Raw genomic sequence first — 23,804 nt, forward strand, 5'->3', positions numbered from 1 at the left:
AGGAATGAGAGTTTTGATGAAGAAATGTTGAAAGGATAATATGATTTAATAAGTGTGTCAGACACATTGTGGTAATTGTGGACTTTCCTCATTGTAGGTGGTAAAATTAATTTGACTCTAACCTACGAGATATCTATGAATGATAACTTTGCATTTATTAGCATCTCATGAGCAGTATGATTTATAGATTTCCTTTGGAGCTCAGATATATTTCTAAAGAGGGTCATAAATGTCCGTTAAATGTTATATAGGAATTTCAGTTTTCTTAAGATTGGTTTCATAGCAAACAAGTGACCTAGTAAGGTTTTCTGGAATATGACTGAAAATTTTAAAAAATCATTACCAGTTTTAAAAATATGATTATGGTAAAATAAAAAGTACTGAAATTAAATATAAAAACAAAGTTTTTGAGTAACCAGCTGATAGAAATTTTCATTTTTTAAAATCATGATGCATAGTAATCACTAAAATTGAGATGTTCTCTGATTTTTTAAGTGTATATTATAAGAAAACGCTTATAAGATTATAAAAATTATATTTATTTTACAAATTTGTTTCTCTGTAAAAATAATCCCATGAAGTTATTTTTTTCCTAAATGTTATTTTCAGCTTTAGCTGTTCTGTGAAACTACCAGGGAGTTTGTGTTGTTTTCCCTTTGCCCTTCCTTAGCTTGATGTCATTTTTAAATGATGAGAATTCTGTTGCCTCTCCAGTGTGGTTGTCTAGAACTAGCACGTTAGGAGTCAGTTACAGTTCATCTGAAGTCTGTGTTTTTACTTCACTTTGAGGAAGGACTTCTGTAATATGTTTTCAGCTCTTGATTTTTTTTTTTTTAAACCATGCCTTTTCCAAAACTTAGTAGTGGCATGAATACGTGCCTTTTTACGTTTTCCCCCCAGCTTTCTGAGAGGCATGCTTTTAAAAATAATACTTTACTATTTGTTTTAAAAAGGATGACTTCGATAAGCTAAGCATTCATAGTACTGAAGCTAATAGTGAATCCATACCACTTAAATGATTTACATTTGTCTAGCCTGCCCTTGCCAAAATTTCCCCCACTTTCACTGTGAGCTTATAATGGGCAGATTCAAAGGGCTAATCTCTAATAAAGCTGGGACTTTATTTATTTTTTTGTTTATATATCTATGCATTTAGCAAACCTTCATTGAGCATACTATGTCTTAGGCACCATGCTAGGACTTGAGGTTAAAAAGATAATGGACATACAGCCACTGCTTTTAGTGTGATCTTAGCATACCTGGAAGTCAAGCATAAATAAGGTATAATATGTGATAGGTGTCCTAAAAATGCCATGCGCAAAGTAATTCTGCTGAGAAGAGTTAGGAAATTTCTTTGTAGAGAAAGGTGATATTTTAGTTGAATCTTGATAGATAGGGGTAGGAAATTTTCCAATCAAGGAAACAACATGGACTAAGACCCAAGAAATGGGAGTGTCTGCTGTGTGTGAGGTACCTTAGGGGTAGGAAATTTTCCAACCAAGGAAACAACATGGACTAAGACCCAAGGAATGGAAGCATCTGCCGTGTGTGAGGTACCGCTGTAGAAGCCTTGTAGAATATAGAGTTAGAAAGACATAGTTTCCTGTGGGATTGTGATGATTATTTTGGCTCTAAAGATGTTTTTCTCCCAATAGCTGATATAAATGAAAATTCTGCTTGACAGCCATTGGTTCAGAGTGCATTTTTGGAGCACACCTCTGTCACTTACCAGCTGCGTGACTTTGGACATAATAGTTAACTTCTCTAAGCACTTTCTACATGTAATAAATATTAGTCATTGTTATTCTGTTCTGTTTCTTTCAGGTACTTATGTGAAAATTGACCCTTCACTAGTCATTTTGTACACTTTTAGATAGTGGTTATGTATATTAAGTTACTTTGAAACTCTAGTTTTCAGACTTGAGGTAATTTTAGCCAACTAGAGCATGGAAATAAAACAAGAATGGCAGAAAAATTATCTTTCAAGACATTTATGTTTTTATTCACAGAAGACTCTAAATGCTATTTTTATTTGGATATTTTATAAAATAAGGTTGCTCATTTATATGCATATTTATCTGGTTTTCTCTTGTGGCATTCAGTATTTTTGGGATACTACAGACAGTAAATTAGTAAAAGTGAAATTATAGGGAGGACAGGCACCTAGAAGCCACTATTATAAGTAGTGGTCCCTTTTTTGTCCTTTTTTCCTTTTTTTTTTTTTTTTTTGGATGCAGTCTTGCTCTGACACCCTGACTAGAGTGCAATTACACAATCATGGGTCATTGCCTGCCTCCCAGGCGCAAGCAATCCTTCCATCTTAGCCTCCCAAGTAACTAAGACTATAGGCAGGTGTCACCATACCCAGCTAATATTTAAATTTTTTGTAGCAACTGGGTCTCACTGTGTTGCCCAGGCTGGTCTTGAACTCCTGGGCTCAAGTGATCCTCCCACCCAGCTTCCCAAAGTGCTGGGATTACAGGTGTGACCCCCCCCCCCCCCCCCCGTGCTCAGCTGTAGTGGTCCTTTATAGTAGTGGGAAGGTTCAAGGAGTTGAAACTGCAGCACCATCAGCTAATATGCTGTCTGATGCCCTTTGGTGTAGAACGGTAGCTCAAGACAGCGTTTTGAATCCCAAGGCATTCTAAAGTGATAGTTGAGCTGCTTTGACATATTTTCAACATTTTAAAAAGCCCAGTGGAATTCCTATTTTTCTCTGCAATAGACTATGCAAGCTATCCAGAACATCAGGTTTCATCAGTTTCTCTTAGGCTATTCAGAAGTTCGATTGGCAGTTATCTGTTGTTGGTGATTTTGTTTTTTTTTTGTTTTTTTTTTTGTTTTTTTACGTTAAATTGGACAATGAATTCTTTTTTAGCTTCTTAAATTTAGTTTTACATTAGATATGTAGATTCTGTTGGTGAAAAAATAGGAAGGGCCAGAAAGTACTGGGGAAGGCCCAGATGCTTCTTCAGGGACCTCACCATAGAGTACAATGTTGATCTTACTATTGATGAGCCTAAGTAATCGAAACAAGCTTTAATTACTTTTTTTTTCTGAGACGTCGTCTTGCTCTGTCACCCAGGCTGGAGTGCGGTGGTGCAGTCTCAGCTCATTGCAACCTCTACCTCCTGAGTTCAAGCAGTTCTCCTGCCTCAGCCTCCTGAGTAGCTGGGATTACAGGCGTGTGCCACCACGCCTGGCTAATTTTTGTATTTTTAGTAGAGATGGGGTTTCACCATGTTGGCCAGGCTGGTCTCCAACTCCCCACCTTGGCCTCCCAAGTTGCTGAAATTACAGGCATGAGCCACTGCACCCAGCCTAATTACATTCAGTATATTTGATAAGGGATAGTGTAATGTGTGTACTAAGTATAAGTAAGCATCTGTAGGACATGTTAGAAATGTTTCATTTAAAATAGTTTTTGAAGTTTTGGTTCTTAAAGGACTAATCTAGAAAATTCAGTTAAGTGTAATAATGTAATAGCTTGTCAAAGGAATCATTATTGAAATTGACTTGAATTTGGAAAATATTTAAGTTTTGGTATACATTTTAAAGGTTTAGCATATAATTGCTTCTAATTTCATGTTATCTATTTGATTTTTTTTTTCTTTTATTCCTCATGGTTTAGGAGTTTTTTCATCATAAATGTTTAGTAAAAAGCTTCCAAAAAGTTAAAATAATGTTCTGTTGAATTTTTCTTCTTTTAAAGCATTATCTAAAAATGACGTGTTATATGATGGAGAAAACCATGATTGTGAGGAAAAGCCACAAGACATTGTACAGAACATTGTAGAAGAAATGGTGAACATTGTTGTTGGAGGTAGTATACTTCATTCAAAATTATTTTACTCTGTCTGTGGGATTTCATCTGACTGTGGAGACTTTGTAATGTCTGGAATAGAAAGGGCAAAATTAAAACGTTTGGAGCCAACCAATGGAAAGTTACAAATTCCACATTTAGGATTTTGGCCTTGATTCTAGAACAAATGGGTTAATATGGAAGATTTTAGCACTGAGAAATGAAATGACCAGAACTATGCTTTAAGAAGCTAAGTCTGGAAATAGGAACTCCCAGTAGGATACCAGCACAGTATTCAAAGCCTGGATAGGACAGAAACCGTCTAAATGGAGACAAAAATATGGATAAGTGATATAATGTATATTGAATCAAGAAGACTTTGTAACTGATTAAGTAGGTAAGGAAAAGAAAATAAAGTGTGTCGGAGGCCCTCAAGATTACCCCAAGGTTTGGTGATTTCACTGGAAGCCGTCACAGGACCCAGCATATAGTTGTACTCACTGCATGATTTATTAGTGAAAAAGTACAAAGCAGAATCATCAGTAGGAAGAGGTATATGGGGTGAAGCCTGGAGAAAATCAGGTACATGCTCCAAATGTCTTCTCTCAGTGAAGTCATACAGATTCTCTTAATTCAACTTGTGAAGTGTTGTCTACCAGGGAAGCTCATTAGAGACTCAGGGCCCAAGGTTTTTATTGGGGGCTGTTATGTAGGCACCTAGCATGTACGAAAATTCCAGGCTACCAGAAGGAAGGTTGGTGTTCAGCATAAATTACACTCTTTGTACAGTTTAGACACAGTGAGTCACTTTTATCAGTTCTGGGAATAGTGGGATCCCTCCCAAAATATAAGTTCCCAGGTGCCAGCCAAAGTCCAGTCTTGCAAGTAGGCCTTTCTAAGGATAGGCAGTCTCTGGCGTGCTATGTTACCTCTTTCCTGCACAGGTAGTGTTTCAGTTTTTGAGCCTAAATGGATAGGTGGATGGTGGTGCTATTGGTAGAGTTGAATCATCTTGGAAGATAAGTCACTTGGGAAAAAAGGCACTTATTTACTTTCGGTGTACTGAATTTGACCTTCAAGTTGGCCATCCGTGTGGAAATGATTATGAAATACGTAATGGAAAATAAAACTCTGGCTCAAGAGTTGCCAAGGCAGGTGCTGTAGATGGGAGTCATCCTGTTAAAATTAATAGTGAAGCCATGAGATTACCAAGTGGGAAATGGTAGAGACTGAAGAACAGACCATGATTTGAAGAGTATGAATTTAAAATATATATTAAAAAAATAAAAAATAGAGAAGAAAAAATAGCAGTACATGCCCATGCATTCTTTAAACATATAATAGTATAGTTAAGGAGTTGGCACATTATGACCTGTGGGCCAGATTCAACCCGCTACCTATTTTTGTATGTAAAATAATACTGTGACACAGCCATGCTTATTTGTTTTTATACTGCCTACAAAGGTCTCCTGTTGTACTTCATAGGTAAAGTTGAATAGTTCCAGTAGAGATTGTACGACCTCTAAAGCCTAAAATGTTTATCATCTGACCCTTTATAAAAAAAATTCACCAGCACCTAACAATACAGAGTCTCAAGTGAAAGTTTTCATTTTTCTGCAACTTTTTACTTAGGAAAAACATCAAACCTAGAGAAAAGTTCAAAAAAAGGAACAGTGAACACCTGTGTGTCCTTTATCTGGATTCACTAATGGTTAACGATTTTGCTATGTTTACTTTATGTATCTTTAAATACCATGCACATAATGTATGTGTCTTTGCTGAACCATTTGAAAATCGGTTGTATACATCATGACATTTCACCCGTAAATACCTCACAACATATATCTTCTCCAATAAGAGCATTCTCATACATAAGCACAATTCCATTTTCATACCTAGGGAAATTAACACGATTTCAAGAATATCTAATATACATATATTTTTCAGTGTTCCCAGTTTTCCCAAAATGTGTCTTATATCCTTTTTTTTCTTTTCTAAATCCAGAACTCAACCTGGGTGCACTCGTATTTGCTTATCTGTCTCTTTGGTTTAGAACAAGTCCTCTTGATTTTTCCCCCCAACTTTCATGACATTTGCATTTTTGAAGAATCTTTTGCCTTGTAGAATATTTCCAATTTTGGATTTATTGGATGGTTTCTTTACCATCCTATATGAGTAGATTGAGATTGTCATCTACATGATTAGTTTAGATTAAACATATTTAGCAAAAATACTGCATGGTGATATTAGTACTTAATATTACATCATATAAATTGGTACATAATGACAGGTTACCCCCGTTGGTGGTAGGGTTGGATCATTTGGTTAAGATGGTGATTATCAGCTCTCTGTAAGGGAACATTTTTCCCTTTGTGATTAATAGCTAATCTGAGGTGATACTTTGATACTTGGAGATGATATGAAAATTTATTCACCCACTGTTTTTTTTTTTGTTTTCACCCCAAGATAAGGTCTTGCTCTGTCACCCAGGCTGGGGTATAGTGGTACAGTCTTGGCTTACTGCACCCTCGATCTCTTGGGCTCAAGCAGTCCTCCTGCTTAGTCTCCTGAGTATCTGAGTCTACAGTTACACACCACCACGCCCGGCTAGTTTTTGTATTTTTTTGTAGAGATGGGGTCTTGCTTGTGTTGTCCAGGCTGGGCTTGAACTCCTGGCCTCAAGTGATCCTCCCACCTCAGCCTCCCTAATTGCTGGGATTACAGATGTGAACCACACACCTGGCCCACTCAATGGTTTTAGCACCCATTGATGATCCTTGCCTTACTCAGATATTGGATTGCAATATAGCAATTTTCTAATTCTTAACATTCATTGACATTTTTCTATAGAGAAGAGCTCTCCCACCCTGCCCCACCCCCCCTTTAAAAAATAATACCATGGGCTTAATGAATTATTATTTGATGTGTTATAATCCTGTATCATCATTATTTTTATTTTTTTGTCTGCCAGTAGGAATCCCTTCAAGCTAACACCCACGTTCTTTTGATGTGATTCTGTTAGTCTTTGAGCTTTTCCTTTATGTTTGGAACAGAAAGATGTTCCAGGTTCACCTTCAACTTCCCTTTTCCTCAGCCCTGGAATCAGCTAGTTCTCCGAAGAGTCTTTGTCCTTTTTAGTGGGCAGTTGTTCTTAGAAACCAAGAATTGGTTACAAGATGCTCTTGTTGCTAGCTGCTGAGATGTCCTTACTTGCAGGCCCTTCCAGTGGATAGAGAGGGAAACATACAATTAGTCTTAAGTTCCTATTTGTAGTTCTACTTCACGTCCAATACCACAAGGTTGCTCCTCATCTTTCTGTACTTTCTATTTGTATCTTCCGTTTCCTACACTGAAAACCCAGATTCCCAACAAAATGCCATTACCAACAGCAAACCTATAAAGTTCAAGATTTCTCTGTAATTATATGTATCCTTAAATATATCCTACTAAAGATGAGTGAGAGTACTGTTGTGAAAAACTTACTTGTATTATTTTATTGGTTTGTTTTTTAAATATGAAGAATATTTACATGATTCAAAGTCAAAATTACATAAAATGCTTACTTGGAGAACTCCATCAGCTCCTTCCTTCTCTGATCCTCCTTCTATAGGTAATCAGTTTCACTAGCTTTTAGTTTATCTCTGGGGGTTAGGGGGTTGTGTGTACATGTCTGCTTGTACATAAGAGATGTAAGCAAAGGCGTATTTTTTATTTCCCCTTCTCACATTTTTTGTTAGAGTACTGCATGTATGTGTGTGTTGCATTTTTTCACCTAACATATATTAGAAATCATTCTATTTCAGTTGATAGAGATTTTCTTCTTTTCTCTCATGGTTTTCTGCATAATACTACCTTATGCAGATATATCATAGTTTATTCAGCCAGCCCCCTGTTGTACTTACGTTGTTTCCAGTGTTTTGCTGTTACAAATAATGCTGCAGTGAATAACTTTGTACATCTGTATTGTTTCATATTTATGGAAGTTTATTTTGAGGGCAAATTCCTAGAAATGAGATTATTGGGTCAAGTGGTAAATGAATATGAATATCTGTTAGCTATTGCTAAATTCCTCTTTATAGGTGTTGTGCCATTTTGCACTCTTACCATTAATGTATGAGAGTGCCTTTCTCTCCACAGCTGGTAGTACTAAAAGATTTTGAGTTTTTACCAACCTGATAGGTGAGAAATTATCTCAGTTTGGTTTTAATGTGCATTTCTCTATGAGTGAAATTAAACATCTTTTCATATCTGTAGGATCATTAGTATATCTTTTAGTGAGTCATTTATTCATGTCTTCTGTTCATTTTTCCATCAGATTTTTATCCTTTTCCCCTTAAGAATCCTTTATGTGTTAGGATTCTGTGATATATTTTACAGATACTTTCTCTCAGTTTATTATTCGCCCAAGTCTTTTGATCTCATTATGGTGTGTTTTGCTGTACATAATTTTTTAAATAATTTTTTTCACACATGCCTGCATATATATTACATATGTTTAAGATAAATGGGAATATATTGTACTTACAGTTTGATAATCTGCCTTTTTTACATATTAAACTATATCCATTCACATCCATTTGAATTTCATTATATCACTGGGCCATAATTTATTTAAATAATCTCCTATTAATACTAGCATTTAGATTAGTTCCAGGTTTTTGCTTTTTATAAACATTGCTGTGATATACATTCTTACTATAGACATCTTTTTGCACTTATCTTTTGGATAAATTATAAAGAAGGAATAGCTTGATCAAGGTGTATGAATATTAAAAAATTTGTATACAGTGCTATAATGTCACTGTAATGATGGTATTTATTGTATTGTTTTAATTTGCATTTGGCTATTTCCAGGGTCAAAATATAGGCAATTATTTTTATAGGTCAAACATTGGCCATTTTGTATATTCCAACTGAATATCATTGGACTACTTATCTTTTTTTGAATTACTATTCTTGTCTTTTGCCTATTTTTTCCTTTTCTTTTGTTCTTATTTTCAGGAGTTCTTCATACTAAGAAATTATTCCTTGTTCAGTGTATTGTAAATATTTTTTCTACTCAGTCTTTGTTTTGTTTGAACCTTTGCTTATATTATTTTCTTTTTCTTTCTTTCTTTCTTTCTTTTTTTTTTTTTTTTTTTTTGAGATGGAGTCTTGCTCTATCGTCCAGGCTGGAGTGCAGTGGCAGGATCTCGGCTCACTGCAACCTCTGCCTATTGGGTTCAAGCAGTTCTTCTTCTTCAGCCTCCCGAGTAGCTGGGATTACAGGTGCACACCACCATGCCCAGCTAATTTTTGTATTTTTTTTAGTAGAGACGGCGTTTTACCATGTTGGCCAGGCTGGTCTTGAACTCCTGACTTTGTGATCCACCCACCTTGGCCTCCCAAAGTGCTGGGATTACAGGCGTGAGCCACCGCGCCTGGCCTATATTTTTATTTCCGAGCACGTACTTGACCACAAAAAAAAATTTTAAAGATTATCTTTTTATTTGTGGTTTCTGTTTTTGTCTTGCTGAAAATGGATTTTACCACCCTAAGATTATAAAATACACTAAGATACCTTTTTCTAATATTTTGTTTTTATTTTTTGACTTTAGCTCTTTAATTCATCTCAGATTTATTTTTCTGTGTGGTGTGAAATTGTATAGCTAATTATAACCTATAGAAATAATCATTTCTCAGTTAATTTGAAATGAAAACTTTATCCTAAATGGTTCTGTTTTTTTGAGTTTTCTGTACAGTTGTAATGAGCTATTTGTCTATTCCTAACCAGTGTTGAATTATGTAAAATATTTTGGCTTTATGGTACATTTTGATTTTCATAGTGCAAAGCCTCCCTCTTCAATTTTTTTAGTTTTTAATTTTTGTATTCTATAGTATCAATTTTTAAAATATCTATTAAATGTATTTTGTTAGGTGAACTTTGGAACCACTTTATTAAGTTCAAAAATTAAAGCTTACTTAGTAATTGAAATTGTAATGTGCTTATAAATTAACTTGGGAAGATAATATCTTCTTTGCAACAGTATCGAGTCTTCTCCTCCAGAAACATAAAAAGTTCATTTAGTCAAGTCTTTTATGTCATTCAGCAAAGTTTGATTGTTTTCTTCCTTTGGCTCATGCACATTTTTTGTTAAATTATTTCTATATTTTTGGTTTAGTTTTGATAATATTTTGGTTGAGTCCTTTCTTCTCTATTCCCTAATTTAATTGGAATATAGAAAAATTCTTGTTTTTCCATATTTATCTCCTATTTGGTCACCTTCTGAACTCATATTATTTCTAAAAGTTTTTCATTTGGCTATTTTTTCTAAGTGAATAATGATATTTTTATCTTTGTCTCTTCCTTTACAGCATTTATACCTTATTTTTGTTTGTTTCTTTTTGTTACATTACATTGGCTAGAAGCTCCAGAAAATGTTGAATAGTGTTAATGATGGCAAGGATATTCATTTTTTAAAACATTATTGCTATATTTCACCATTAAATTTGATGATTGCTTTTGTTTTTGGAGGATACTCTTTATCAAATTAAGTAAGTTTTCTTGTTTGATTAAAAGATACTTTTTTGTATATACGTGACTGTGTGTGCATGGGTATGAATTTTACTTTTTTAAATCAGGAGTAGCAGTTGATTTTTTTATGACTTTTCATCATTTTAGAAAGTTTTTTTGTTGTTATTGTTAATTCTTCTTCATCCTTTCTGTTCTTTTCCACATATCACACTATACAGATGTTGAATATTCTAGATCATGTTCTTGATTGCTATTGCAGTCTTCTCTAATTTCCATCATTTTGTCTTAGGGTTTTACATTCAACGAGAATGTTACAAGGGTTTTTCCATTTTGCAAATATTTTTTAGTAATATCCATTCTACTGCTTTTTCCAATGTAGTTTTTGTTTCAGTAATGTTTTTGTCCCCAAGAACCCCATTTTTCTCTGAGCTTTTTTTTTTTAATAGCACTTTGCTCTTGTGTATTATTGCAACATTCCTTCACTTATCACTGACTATACTAACTGGAACTATCCCAGCTGTGAAATCTAATTCCCCATTTGCTCAGATTGCTGTCTTTTGTCTTCACTTATGAGCTGTAAACTTTATGTTTTTGCCTATTTGTAGAAAGAGAGACTAGATTTGATCAATCTACTCTCAGTAATTGTGTATATGTTTTTTCTATTTCTTGTGAGGCCTTCCTTTCCAAAATTCATGAGGTGACTGTGGTCCAAGGGCAGACCTCATTTCTAAGCTGAGATCAAAGAAGCAGGTACCTCCCTTGAGCAGGGTATGGCTCTAGTGGCCCTTGGGCTGTGTAGGCCCTTATCATTCACCATGTTGTCAACACAAACCAAAGTCAAGTGAAGCTTGGGATGAATGCTGTACACTTTTTATATATTCTACACTGAGGAAGATCTTCACACTTGTTGATTTGTTCTCGCTCTCCTAACCCTTGCCAGGGAATCTTAAGCTCGCATCATTGAGTAATGGCTTTAATTGGAAACAATTAAGTAGAAACAGAGTAGGAGCCTAGAACCTTAGTTGGTTTTCCTTCTGTGTTTATTGCAGCATTCCCAGTTAGCTGAGATACTGCTCTCTCCTTTCCTGGCCTATTTGTTATGTTAGGAGACCTACTAAACAAATAATCTACTTTAATTAGCAGGCAGTGATCAAATACAGTCTAGATGATCATGGCTGTGGTCAGCTCTATTGATAGACATTGGCATGGTTCCCCAAGCTCTTTGATTTGCATCTTCCCTCTTACCTCATAGCACCTTGCCATTCTAGGCTTTGAAGTCTTTTAGAACCCAAGTGGTAAAACAATCATATCTCTCAGGTTGGCCTATTCTTTGCATGTGTTCCGTCATAAGCAATAAATTAAATAGGTTTTCCTTTGATTTCAACCTACTTTCTAGGAATTCCTCAAAGTTTATAATACAGTGATATGCTCCTTAGTTTATCAGCGTCATTAAAAGTACATCTCTTGTTTATTTTTTTTTGTAATTTCAGTGGGATTTGTCAAAGGAGAAAGTAAATTGGTAGGCTCAATTCCCCACCTTGAAAGTAGAAGTTTGCATCTATGTTTAAAGGATAATCAGAGGAAAAAACATGAGACAGTTAATAATACTAACTGTATTAAGTGCTTCCTGTATATCCCAAATGATTTTATGTGCTTGTATTTATTCATTTACTCTTCCCTGAAACACTGGGATGTTTAGGTACTATTACTATCCCCTCTTTACAAATAAGAAAACTGAAATAATGAGAGATTATTCCTTTTGAAGAAGTGATAAAGTGAAGATTTCAAGCCACGGGGGTGTGGCTTCAAAGTCTAAAAAGAAAATCAGGAAATGTTTTCAGTTTCTTTGATAAATTTCTTGAGATGGAAAGGAGGAAAGTAATATCAAAGAATATTGAGTATTCATTTGAGAGATTTAATAAAAAGAGGGAAGAAAATGAACACGAGCTGAGGTGTAGCAAGAGGTGAAGGAAGATTTTGTGTGTGTGTGTGTGAAAATATTTGAATGTTTATTGGATAATGGGGAAGATCCAGTTGTGTGCACAAAATTGAAAAAGGAATGTTAAAATACTTAGTGGAGGAAGATACTGTTGAAGGCAGGAAGAGATGTATTTTTGTGGTGCTGCAAGAGACAGGAAGCCTATGTTAAATTACCTGATTTTTAGCTAAGTAGTAGGTGGAAGTCATTTGTTAAGGGGAGGTGGGGAGAGAATCATAGGAAGAGATGTAATTGGGTGCAGAGAGAAAACGTTTTGGAATAAGTACTCTGGGGAATGAGATAGGAACTCAGTTTCTAATAATCATTGTTAGTTTTTTTCTGAGTCTTTCCACAATCTTTACATATGTAAATTCTTTTTTTAAAAAAAATTTTTTGTAGCGATGGTGTCTCACTATGTTGCCCAGGCTGGTCTTGAGCTCCTGACCTCAAGTGATCCTCCCACCTTGGCCTGCCAGAGTGCTGGAATTATAGGCATGAGCCACCGTGCCTGGCCTATGCATTTTCTATATATGTAATATATAAAAGCTATAGTGGTATTTAGCACATCAAACATTAGCATATTAAAGCTCCAAAAGTCCTCTTAAGAAAGCATCTGTTTTGTGTAACAGTTTTCATAGTGTATTTTATTACTGAATATATTTTTCATGTTATACTTATTAATGCAAAACTTGCTTCGGAATTATCCAGTTTTTTTAACCTCCCAGGTTCAAGTGATTCTCCTGCCTCAGCCTCCCTAGTAGCTGGGATTATAGGCACCTGCCACCGTGCCCAGCTTATTTTTGTATTTTTAGTAGAGGCGAGGTGTCACCATGTTGGCCAGGCTAGTCTCGAACTCCTGACCTCGTGATCCACCCACCTTGGCCTCCCAAAGTGCTGGGATTACAGGTGTGAGCCACTGCACCCAGCCTATCCAGTTTAATCTGTTCCAGGGTGCTCTAATTTGGAGAGGAGAAGGCAACTTCTGGGTAGGGGAACCAGAAGCTGCTACTCCTTTCATATTACTCAAGTCACTCAAAAGTTGGAGACATGTTATCAATTAGTAACAAAATTAGTAATAACTACCACTTATTGAGTACCAGTTTTATTCTTTATGTCTTGTATGTGTGTTTTGGTGGTTCCTCATAGACCTCATTATTTCTGTTACTTATGAAGAAACCCAGGCAAAGAAAGATGAAATAATTTACCCCATTAACTGGTGAAGACATGATTGAAACACAGGTCTTTAATATTTCAGAATCTATGTTCCTTATAGTACAGCATGTGTCTCTCGTACTATCTTATAGTTTTCTTTCAATTGGTAGCATGGAAGAGTTTCATTATACCTAGAGTAGTTCTGGAACTTGGTATTATTTTCATTATCTCTGTTTGTTCTACCAGAAGTCACTTGTTTCTGTTTATATTAATTACAAGTGTGATTACTTAAAGTGACCTAGTGAAAAATTTTCAGCGGTGTAGGTCATTATTTCCCTGGCTGTGTTCCAAAGAACATAAATTGTTAGAGATATTCATAGGAATTCTAAAAACGGGAAGGAGGCTTATGGTACAATAAATTTTGGAAACACAACATACTGTATATCCTTGGAGAGTTTTGTACATATTAGCAACTTAAAGGCTACAATAAAGAAACCTATTTCCCAGCATTTCCTGAACTAATTTGACAATGAGATATTTTTTCGAGGAATTTGTCTTCATATCTCAAGTCATTAGCATTCATCAAAACCCAGTTCAGTAAATGCTAATATAGACTAAAAGTAAGCTTCTGTTTTGGCACATCCTGGTTAGCCTTTCATCAGCTAAGTGTGTTTCATTGCCAGAGCAACTTAAGGATTGTATTTGGAAGTATGCCAGATGCATACTTATTTAGTAGTAAGTATGCTAACCTTTAAATGGTGCCAATACATATTTTACTTCACATTGCTTTCCTGCCACTGTTTCATTTTAAATACTCTATGCTTTTTAAATACACTTCGGTTAAGTCAGATATATTTGCATGGTTTTTATTCTTATCATTTTAGATATGGGAGAAGGGACTACTATAAATGCAAGTGCAGATGGCAACATTGGAACTATAGAGGATGGTAGTGACAGTGAAAATATTCAAGCAAATGGAATTCCAGGAACACCAATTTCTGTTGCATATACACCATCCTTACCTGATGATAGATTGTCAGTCTCTTCCAATGATACTCAGGTATAAATGGAGGGGTGGGGAGGGGGAGGAATCCTGTTAATCTTACAAATTTATAGGCTACCACCACCTTGTCATGAGTATTTTCAGCTGATGATGCTGCCTGATTTTTATTTAGTTTGGGGAAATAAGAAACTTGGGAGTTTTTTTCCTTCATTTATATAAATTACAGCGATTTTTTCCCCTTCATATTTTGATAGTTACATTTCCAACTTTAAGGTATGTCTCATCTATGTTTACATCTTCTCCACACCCATCTACCAATTGAATTAACATTTAATGAGAACATTCTTATTACATATTCACAAGATAATTCTGGTATGGGCTGAATATTTCTGATCTGAAATTCAAAATGCTCCAAATCCAAAACTTTTTGAGTGCCAAGATGACGCTCAAAGGTCATACACAAAGGAAATGCTCATTGGAGAATTCCACATTTTAGATTTTGGGATTAGGATGCTCATTCGGTATAATGCAGACAGTCCAAAATCCAAAAAAATCTGAAACCCGAAACACTTCTGGTCCCAAGCATTTCAGGTAACTCAACCTGTGTTGTAGGGTGAGAAAACTTTTAGAAATTTAGGGAGCTTCACCTTAACCTTTGTTCAGGGCTGCAAAGAAGTCAGTACCATGGTAATGACAGGTTCTTTTCCTCCTTCCTACCCTATATTTTGTGTGTAAAAGATCTGCCTTTTTAGGTAAAGGAGTCCTCCACTAAGTGTCCCATATTTAGGAGTACATTTTTTTTGGCTTGGTTGACCTTCAGTTTATATTTGCCCAGAGTGAGACAAAAAATAAAATAGGATAAAAGCATAAAATAAAACAGTCAGTGACAGGTAGTAGGGAGTATAATTTAGGTCTTTGGATAGGATCTTGTCAGGCATGATATATCAGTTTTTTGTCAGTAATAGTATGAGCTGGGTAAATTTTAAGAGTTTATTTGGTTTATTAATAAGGAATATTTTTAAAGTGCATTTTTAAAGGTATTTATTGTTGGGTGTGGTCCGTGGAGTATAAAAGAAAAACAACGTGGCAGATTGCCTCATCTGGTTCCCCTTCCAACAGTGGGGGAATCTCCACCTGTTAGTGAATTGAATGAAATACAGTAGAAGGCTGAAGTGATTTTACACTGGCAAATATCTCTAAAATTTTCATGGTATGTTAACTTGTTTAGGAATCTGGAAATTCTTCAGGACCTTCACCTGGTGCTAAGTTTTCCCACATTTTACAAAAGGATGCCTTTCTAGTATTCAGGTCATTGTGTAAACTGTCAATGAAACCACTGTCAGATGGACCACCAGATCCAAAGTAAGTTATTAACTGTTTTGCCTGACAAATAGAGGTTTTTAGGCTTGAAACTTACTGTTAAGGTAATGTTTGGATTTTCTTTTGTTCTTTTTGTCCTATAGAACCATAAAAAAAAATTGGGTGGAGGGGAGGTATTTTACGTTTAAGAAAAAAGTATTGAAAAACAATTCAAAACTGCTGGAGTAGATAACTTACACTATTTCCTAAAGGGTATGTGACTTATACTATTTTCTAAAAACAAAAAGTTTCAGCATTGCTGGAATAGATAACTTATGCTATTTCCTAAAGGGTATGACAGCATTCTAGAATAGTGTCTGGTGCATAGGAGGGGCTCAATAAGTATTACCAAATGAATGAATTAATGAATTCTTATTTCCATATAAGTAACTTTGGAGCTAATGTAACCCTGTATCCCAGCCCTAGGTTTCTAAAAACTGCCAGTCAAAAGGTACTAAAACCTAAAAGAAATCTTAAAAGTTGTAATGAAGGATAATGCGTATTCATTAAGGTCTGACAAAATGCCCTAGGATGATATCTTTGTCTGTTGGGATCAGGAAGAACTTTGAGTTAGGAGCCACTTGTCTAATTTTCATGAAATATATTAGATTAAACCCTAGGAAAGTGCCATTTTTGTAAGTCATAAATGGTCAAGTATCTCTCATGATTCAGATGTAACTAATTACTCTTGAGATTGAGTTTGCAAGTTATATGAGTCGCCCACCTCTCTAATATTGCAGCATGATGTATTGCAATATGACAATTTTAGAACTTTCTGGAGAAAGAAACCTTGGAGCAGATCATAACTTTAAGAAAGGGATATTGAAATAGAGATGTAAGGAAACAGTACTTCAATTTAAAAAAATTCTATAGAGTGTTTCAGTTTCTGAGTGCCAGTTGAGCAGACCAGAGACAGTTGCTGTGAAAACTTCATACATATGTGGAAACTACATTTGTTATATTTGTTTAATTTTGTCAGATTGTACCAGTTCAGGGAGAAACATCCTTTAGACCCAGAAGCCTAAAATCATAAAATCTTTTTAGACCCAAACCCTAAGTCAGAAATCAACATTCAAAAATCTCATTAAAAAATCGACAGTTTTGAATTTTCAAAAGTCTCATTCAAAAATCACCAGTTTTAACATCTCATTCTGAATCAATGAAGACCTACTTTGAGAAAGAGATAAGAATTTGGTATTATTGCTGAAGGGCATTTTTGCCATGCTTAAAAAATGTTATTGACCATTAAAGCCTCAGATGCTTTTTTCCAAATCAAATGTAAAAATTGTGATTTGAAAGAATGCTAGAAACAGAAAAGAAGAAATTCTTTAAAATGCTGAGAATGAAAAGGACACAAAGGAAAATAATATGAATTTTGAGGAGTGCTTAGTAGGGAAGAGTATGTTCATTTATTCCTGAAAAAAAGAGTGATCTGGTTTTGAAAAGATGCTGTCTTTAATGTTACAAAGGATTTTTATGAGGAATGATGTAAATTAACAAGCCTTATACTTAGTGGGTTTAAACCAAATATTAGGAAATTTTGTTTGAAGACCTTCTTGACTTGACTATCAGGGTCATTAAACAATGGAATTGAATACTGAATACACCCTTAGAAGCTATTCTTTTTCCAAAAGAATATGTAGTTTTCTGTCTTTAATGATTTTTTTTTTTTTTTTGCCAAAAGTCAAGCTTTTGTAGTTACATAATTTTCTTTTTTTTGTCTTTGCTTCCCCTTATATTTTCTGATCTTGCTAAAATGATGATCCAGGAAATGTTCTTGAAGCCTAAATCATAATTTGAAACTACCCCATGAAAAACTGCAGACCTGAAATTTCCAGCCTCTTTTGCCTATCAAAAGTATAACTTATTGTGTCATAAGACAGTTGTCTAATCATTTCTTCATTCATTATTGCCTTGTACACAGTAGGTATTTAATAAATGGATGAATACAAGAATAAGTCCATTAATTTTTTTTTACCATGTACAGTGTACAAGATATTTTGTTAAATGTTGGGAATACAAATATAAAACATACTTAGAACAAACACTCATCGTTATAGAATGGTAAGCTGCAGGATTTAATTACAATAGGAATTGAGCATAATAGGTGATAAATGTGAGCTAGAGTAGGAAGTAGTGTGTAAGCCTTGGAAGACTAGAACAGGAGGGGAGGTGGTGGGTTAATTTGTAGTTCCCTGTAGCTATTTGAAGTCTTAGTTCTCGCTGTCTCTACTTGATTTATCTAAGCATTTTTTTGGTAATTATCTATTTGCTGCATATATTCTTAGATTCAAAGGAAGACTCAGCACAATGGCCATCTTAGAAACATGACTGTGTAATAACGAGCCATAATATTATTGGCTCCAGTTTTATTTCAGAGAAAGTAGTATTTTTTTGTGATACCCATTTACGTGAAATTAACAATTCCTTATTAGATTTACGTAGCTTCTTGAATTACTTGACACTTATAACCATAAAATTTTTCAGGTGGAAATCAAGGGCAATTAAGTTTACTATATAGTGTAAATGTGACTGAAAGCAGCATTTGGGCTACTTTTTTTTTTTTTTTTTTTCAAAAAAAAAAAAAAAAAAAGAACCAACTGCTAGAGTATTTTGGTGTGTTCTGCATTTGAAATGTTGCCTGGGTTCAATGTCCTTGGTCTGTTGGGCTTAAGAGATCAGTTTCAATGGGAGGAAAATTGTGTTTGCAAAATCAAATAATTAAAACACTAGATAGTGATCAGAAGCATGCCATAGTATATTGATTGGGAAAAAATTTAAAAATTTTAAGCCAAAAACTACTTTTTCAGCTTTTCATTACAAAATTATTTAGAATAAGTTGCTAAGCTATTTAAGTTTGTATTTTTATTTTATTTTATTATTATTATTTTTTGGACACGGAGTCTCACTCTGTCACCCAGGCTGGAGTGCAGTGGTGCAATCTCAGCTCACTGCAACCTCCACCTCCCAGGTTCAAGTGATTCTCCTGCCTCAGCCTCCCGAGTAGCTGGGGTTACAGGTGCCCACCACCACACTCGGGTAATTTTGTATTTTTAGTACAGACAGGGTTTCACCATGTTGGCCAGGCTGGTCTCAAATTCCTGACCTCAAGTGATCGACCTGCCTCAGCCTCTCAAAGTGCTGGGATTACAGGCATGAGCCACCACGCCTGGCCTTAAAAGTTTTTAATTGTTCTGAATACCTCTATATTTATTTCAAAAGAAAAAAAAAATCTTTAAATGGTTACTGAAAAAGTAAGCTTGAATTAGTGCTGTCACTTGTTAATGCAACCAAAACTTTTTTATTATTGTTTAGGATTTTTGAGTAGCATAACCAGAAAAAAGTCCGTTGGAACTGTTGTGTATTGATACTAAATATGGCATTTAATCTGAGAAGTTGATGATGATTTGTAAGAAGTATGGTTGTGAAAGAAAGGAACACAGCATATATCTTCACATTATTTTTTTCTTTTCCAGTGAAACAATAGGTTGATGTTAAATATTTGTGAATTTTTTTTTTTCTTTTTAAAAAGTTTGTGGGCCAGGCGCAGTGGCTCATGCCTGTAATCCCAGCACTTTGGGAGGCCGAGGTGGGTGGATCACGAGGTCAGCAGATCAAGACCATCTTGACTAACACCGTGAAACCCCATCTCTACTAAAAATACAAAAAATTAGCTGGGCGTGGTGGCGGGTGCCTGTAGTCCCAGCTACTTGGGAGGCTGAGACAGGAGAATCGCTTGAACCCGGGAGGCGGAGGTTTCAGTGAGCTGAGATCGCTGCACTCCAGCCTTGGTGACAGAGCGAGACTCTGTCTCAAAATAATAAATTTAAAAAGTTTGTGAAATTATAAATATATGGTTCAGGGGAACATCAGTGAAAGCACCTGTTGTTAGTGGCTAAGTTGTTCAAGTACTATACTTTTTTTATGTTATAGAATTTTCTCTTCCTCTCCATTTACAAAGTTTGTGAAATTATGATTATGTGTATCTGGAAATATTTTTGGAACAACCTATTATTACTATAATGCCAACCTTGTTCATATACTGTGCCTTCTTTTTTACATTTTAGGTCTCATGAACTACGATCCAAGATTCTTTCATTGCAGTTACTTCTATCCATTCTGCAGAATGCAGGACCTATTTTCAGGACAAATGAGATGTTTATTAATGCTATTAAGCAGTATCTTTGTGTTGCACTCTCAAAAAATGGAGTCTCATCTGTTCCAGAGGTTTTTGAGCTTTCTCTTTCTATATTTCTTACTTTGTTGTCAAATTTCAAGACACATCTGAAGATGCAAATTGAGGTACGTTTTGCATTTAGGCATTGAAATATAATGTTACTATTGGATATTTCATTTGTTTCATGTTAAATTATATTTGAATACACTGCAAAGTTCTCCAGAATGAAATAATATTTGTATATTGCCATGCACTTATTTTTTTTCATTCACCTGTTCAACTAATATGTGCCAACGAAGTACTAGGCACTGGATAAACACTAAGAATGCAAAATGAAATAAGATGGAGCCACTGTCCTCAAGGAACTTATACTAGTTGAATAAATGGTTCTTGCTCTCTTGAATTAATTTGGTCCTCATAATAGCTTTGCCATTGTCTATGTGGTATATTCTAATACATTTGTTTATCTTGAAAGAAAGTTCCAAATATATATTGCATCTCCATTATTTTAAACCATTTGAAAGTATTAGGCATTTTAAAAGATGTGATTGAGGGGCATTATATTTTGGGGTTCTATTTTGGATATTTGAAAAAAATTAATATTTGCTTTGTACTTTTTTTTTAATGTATATATTCCTAAAGTTTTCTCCCAGGATCTTTGGAAATAGAATAGCAATCATGTGGTCCTAAAATATTATCAGAGATTTAGTAGAACTAAATTAGGGATTTTTTCAATCGTGTCTGTATGTGCTGTGCAAGTGTACCAGTTTCTTTTTTTTTCTTTTTTTTTTTTTTTGAGATGGAGTTTCCCTCTTATTGCCCAGGCTGGAGTGTAATGGTGCGATTCCGACTCACCACAACCTCCGCCTGCCGGGTTCAAGCGAGTCTCCTGTCTTAGCTTCCCGAGTAGCTGGGATTATAGGCGTGTGCCACCACACCTGGCTAATTTTGTATTTTTAGTAGAGACGGGGTTTCTCCATGTTGGTCAGGTTGGTCTCAAACTCCCGACCTCAGGTGATCTGTCCGTGTCCGCCGCCCAAAGTGCTGGGATCATAGGTGTGAGCCACTGCGCCCAGCCTTATGTGGTTGTTTTTTTTTTTTTTTTTAAGGTGTACCAGTTTCTGATTTTTTGTTTTCATCTTCAAATAAAACTTAAAAATAGTACTTTATGTTTTACCAATTTAATGAATGCTTTTTTCAATTTGTTATTTGTTGAAATGTTGTTTTGGTTGTGATGTTGTATGGTTTAAACATACTCATTTTTATGTTGTCAGTTTTTACCTTCATATTATGTTTGATATACAGGTTATATTTTAATTTTTGTTAATTTTATATTTAATCCTAACTCAAGACTCATAATTCACTAGCTTGTTAGAAAGGATAAATTGTTTTTCCAGAATTTCGAAATGGCTAAAATAGTCATATTATCCTTTAATGTTAATGTTCTGTAATAGCTATCAAGATTGATTTAGAGCATTGTTATGAGAATGAAACAGAATTAGGCCTTGGTATTTTAAGTGAAAAGCTTTTTAATTTGGGCCATATTTTTGGACAGGAAACCATTTTTGGTGCCTATATGATGTATGATGTCAAGTTTTAAGAGTTTGCCATATGTCTGTTAAGATAACACAAGGCGTTTAACTAGGAAGAGTTGCCGTTTTTAGATAGTTTTTCCCCATTATCTGTAGGAACTATAAATAAAAGACAGTTAAAAAAACTTTTGGAACTTTTGCTTTTGTAAAAAACCAGAAGTCTTTCATCTGATGATGAGACATTTAAGTTGTCATTAGAAAATTTTGTAATACTTTATGTAGCCAATTACAGATTTTTTTGGACACTGAGATTCTGCTTCTGTAGGTACTGTTTACAGACTGTAAAATATAAATTCTTAGATCTAGATATCAAAAATTATTTAAGTTGAGATTACTATTTTTGCACAGCAAATTCAACTTTGCAAAAATGAATTTGAAAGGAAAAACTTTGAGAAATTTCTTGTCAATTTGTTAGATGTCAGATTCTCATTACAAAATTATTATAATATTCCAATTTTTTAAAATTAGGTTTATTTCACTCCTTATTGTCCCTCAGGGGGTGATAATGAGGATAAAATGAGATAAATATAGATATACTTTCAAAAATGTTATACACACTCAAATTATAAATGAGTTGAGCACCGGGCACAGTGGCTCACGCCTGTAATCCCAGCACTTTGGGAGGCCGAGGCGGGTGGATCACCTGAGGTCAGGAGTTCGAGACTAGCCTGACCAACATGGAGAAACCCCATCTCTACTAAAAATACAAAATTAGCCGGGTGTGGTGGTGCATGCCTGTAATCCCAGCTACTTGGGAGCAGAGGCAGGACAATCGCTTGAACCTGGGAGGCCAAGGTTGCAGTGAGCTAAGATCGCGCCATTGCACTCCAGCCTGGTCAACAAGAGCGAAACTCCATCTCAAAAAAAAAAAAGCTGAACGTGGAGAAAGCCCAGCTATGAAAACCTAAATTTGCAAAACAAAATTAAGATTGTTTTTACATGAAGATTCATTTTATGAGAATATTCACTTCAGAGTTTCTGTGATGTGATTTTTTCATGGGTCTTAAATTATATATCTATTCCAGAAGATACAGTTTATGTACAACTTTTCAGGAGAACATATGTGAAGACAGCATACTTAAGATATAGCTGTTGTTCCACATACATACATTACAGGTCCTCGATAAATTATTAAAAGGTTGATTTTTTTAGAGCCCCTATTATGATAGGCATAATATCTTATATTACAGCAATAGACTTTTGCTTATTAGTGCAATTTGATAAACCATTGATAATAGCTAAAATTTTTTCTTCCCTCTCTCTTCCAGTCTATGTTATTTATTTTGTCAATCAGAGGATCCCAAAAGTTTTTGATTCACGAGTCTGACTTTTCATGAAAGTTGCACTTTGGCCAGAGGAATACCTCCAGTTCTATGTTCTATTAAGCAGGCAGGGCCAAACAACTTAATGGATATTTGTCTTCACAGCCTACTATGTATTTCAAAGACAATAGTATGCATAAAGTAAAAGAAAAATAATTTTTTTATTTTATTCTTTACCACAATTACTTACCACTGGGATGTGTGTGCCTATTAGAAACTGCACACAGCTTCTTAGATCTTGAGATTGAATGCTGTCCCCCTCATTCCTGTACTTCACTGATTTTCATTCAGTACTTGGTTTTTTATCATAGCAACTACCAAAACCCAGCTTTGCAGAGATAATTATGTCATTGAAGGGAATGTAGTGTGATCTATTTGAAACCATGAGCAATCTTTTGAGGTATCCAACAGATGTATTTCCCTCTGAATTTTGCCTCAGAATTTTTTCAGGGCACCCTCATGAGTTTCCTACAGCATTCTGGGGTACTTTGATGCAGTTTTTGGGAATTGTGGCCATGTTGCCATAAGTATTTATTGAACACCTACTATGTGCCCTGCAATATGGACATGATCTTTATCAAGAAAGACCTGGTCATTACTGTCTTCAAGCTTACAGTCTATAGGAGATACTGATATTAAACAAGTAAATAGAAATATGCTGAATTTTGTGAAAGAAAATCACATTACAGGGGTACCTAATCCAGTTAGGGGGAGATACTATAAATGTGATTTTCTGGGTTCATAATGCATATGTTTCATAAATGTTAATATGTTGGTTGTTTCAGTCATTCCTTCTTAAAGTCACTTTTATAGAATACATTTAAATCTGAAAATTCTTATCTGTTAAATTGAAATTTGTCTCATTAGGTTGATTAACTCACTGCTTGATTATTTGGTGTAAAGAG

At 34.9% G+C, this 23,804-nt stretch overlaps 1 protein-coding gene across 4 annotated transcripts in view; it reads left to right on the forward strand.

Moving 5' to 3' along the window:
• The window catches only part of ARFGEF1 (ARF guanine nucleotide exchange factor 1), a 146,762-nt gene that overhangs the window by 49,655 nt on the left and 73,303 nt on the right, over positions 1-23,804 (forward strand). For all 4 annotated transcript variants that reach the window (XM_031014013.3, XM_055349454.2, XM_055349450.2 and 1 more), the window contains 4 exons: positions 3,713-3,823; positions 14,331-14,506; positions 15,678-15,811; positions 19,876-20,110. In XM_031014013.3, the coding sequence (XP_030869873.1) occupies positions 3,713-3,823; positions 14,331-14,506; positions 15,678-15,811; positions 19,876-20,110 (656 nt within the window). The remainder of the gene's footprint in view (positions 1-3,712; positions 3,824-14,330; positions 14,507-15,677; positions 15,812-19,875; positions 20,111-23,804) is intronic.

This window comes from Gorilla gorilla, chromosome 7 (assembly GCF_029281585.2).
Source record: "Gorilla gorilla gorilla isolate KB3781 chromosome 7, NHGRI_mGorGor1-v2.1_pri, whole genome shotgun sequence".
Lineage (NCBI taxonomy): Eukaryota > Metazoa > Chordata > Mammalia > Primates > Hominidae > Gorilla > Gorilla gorilla.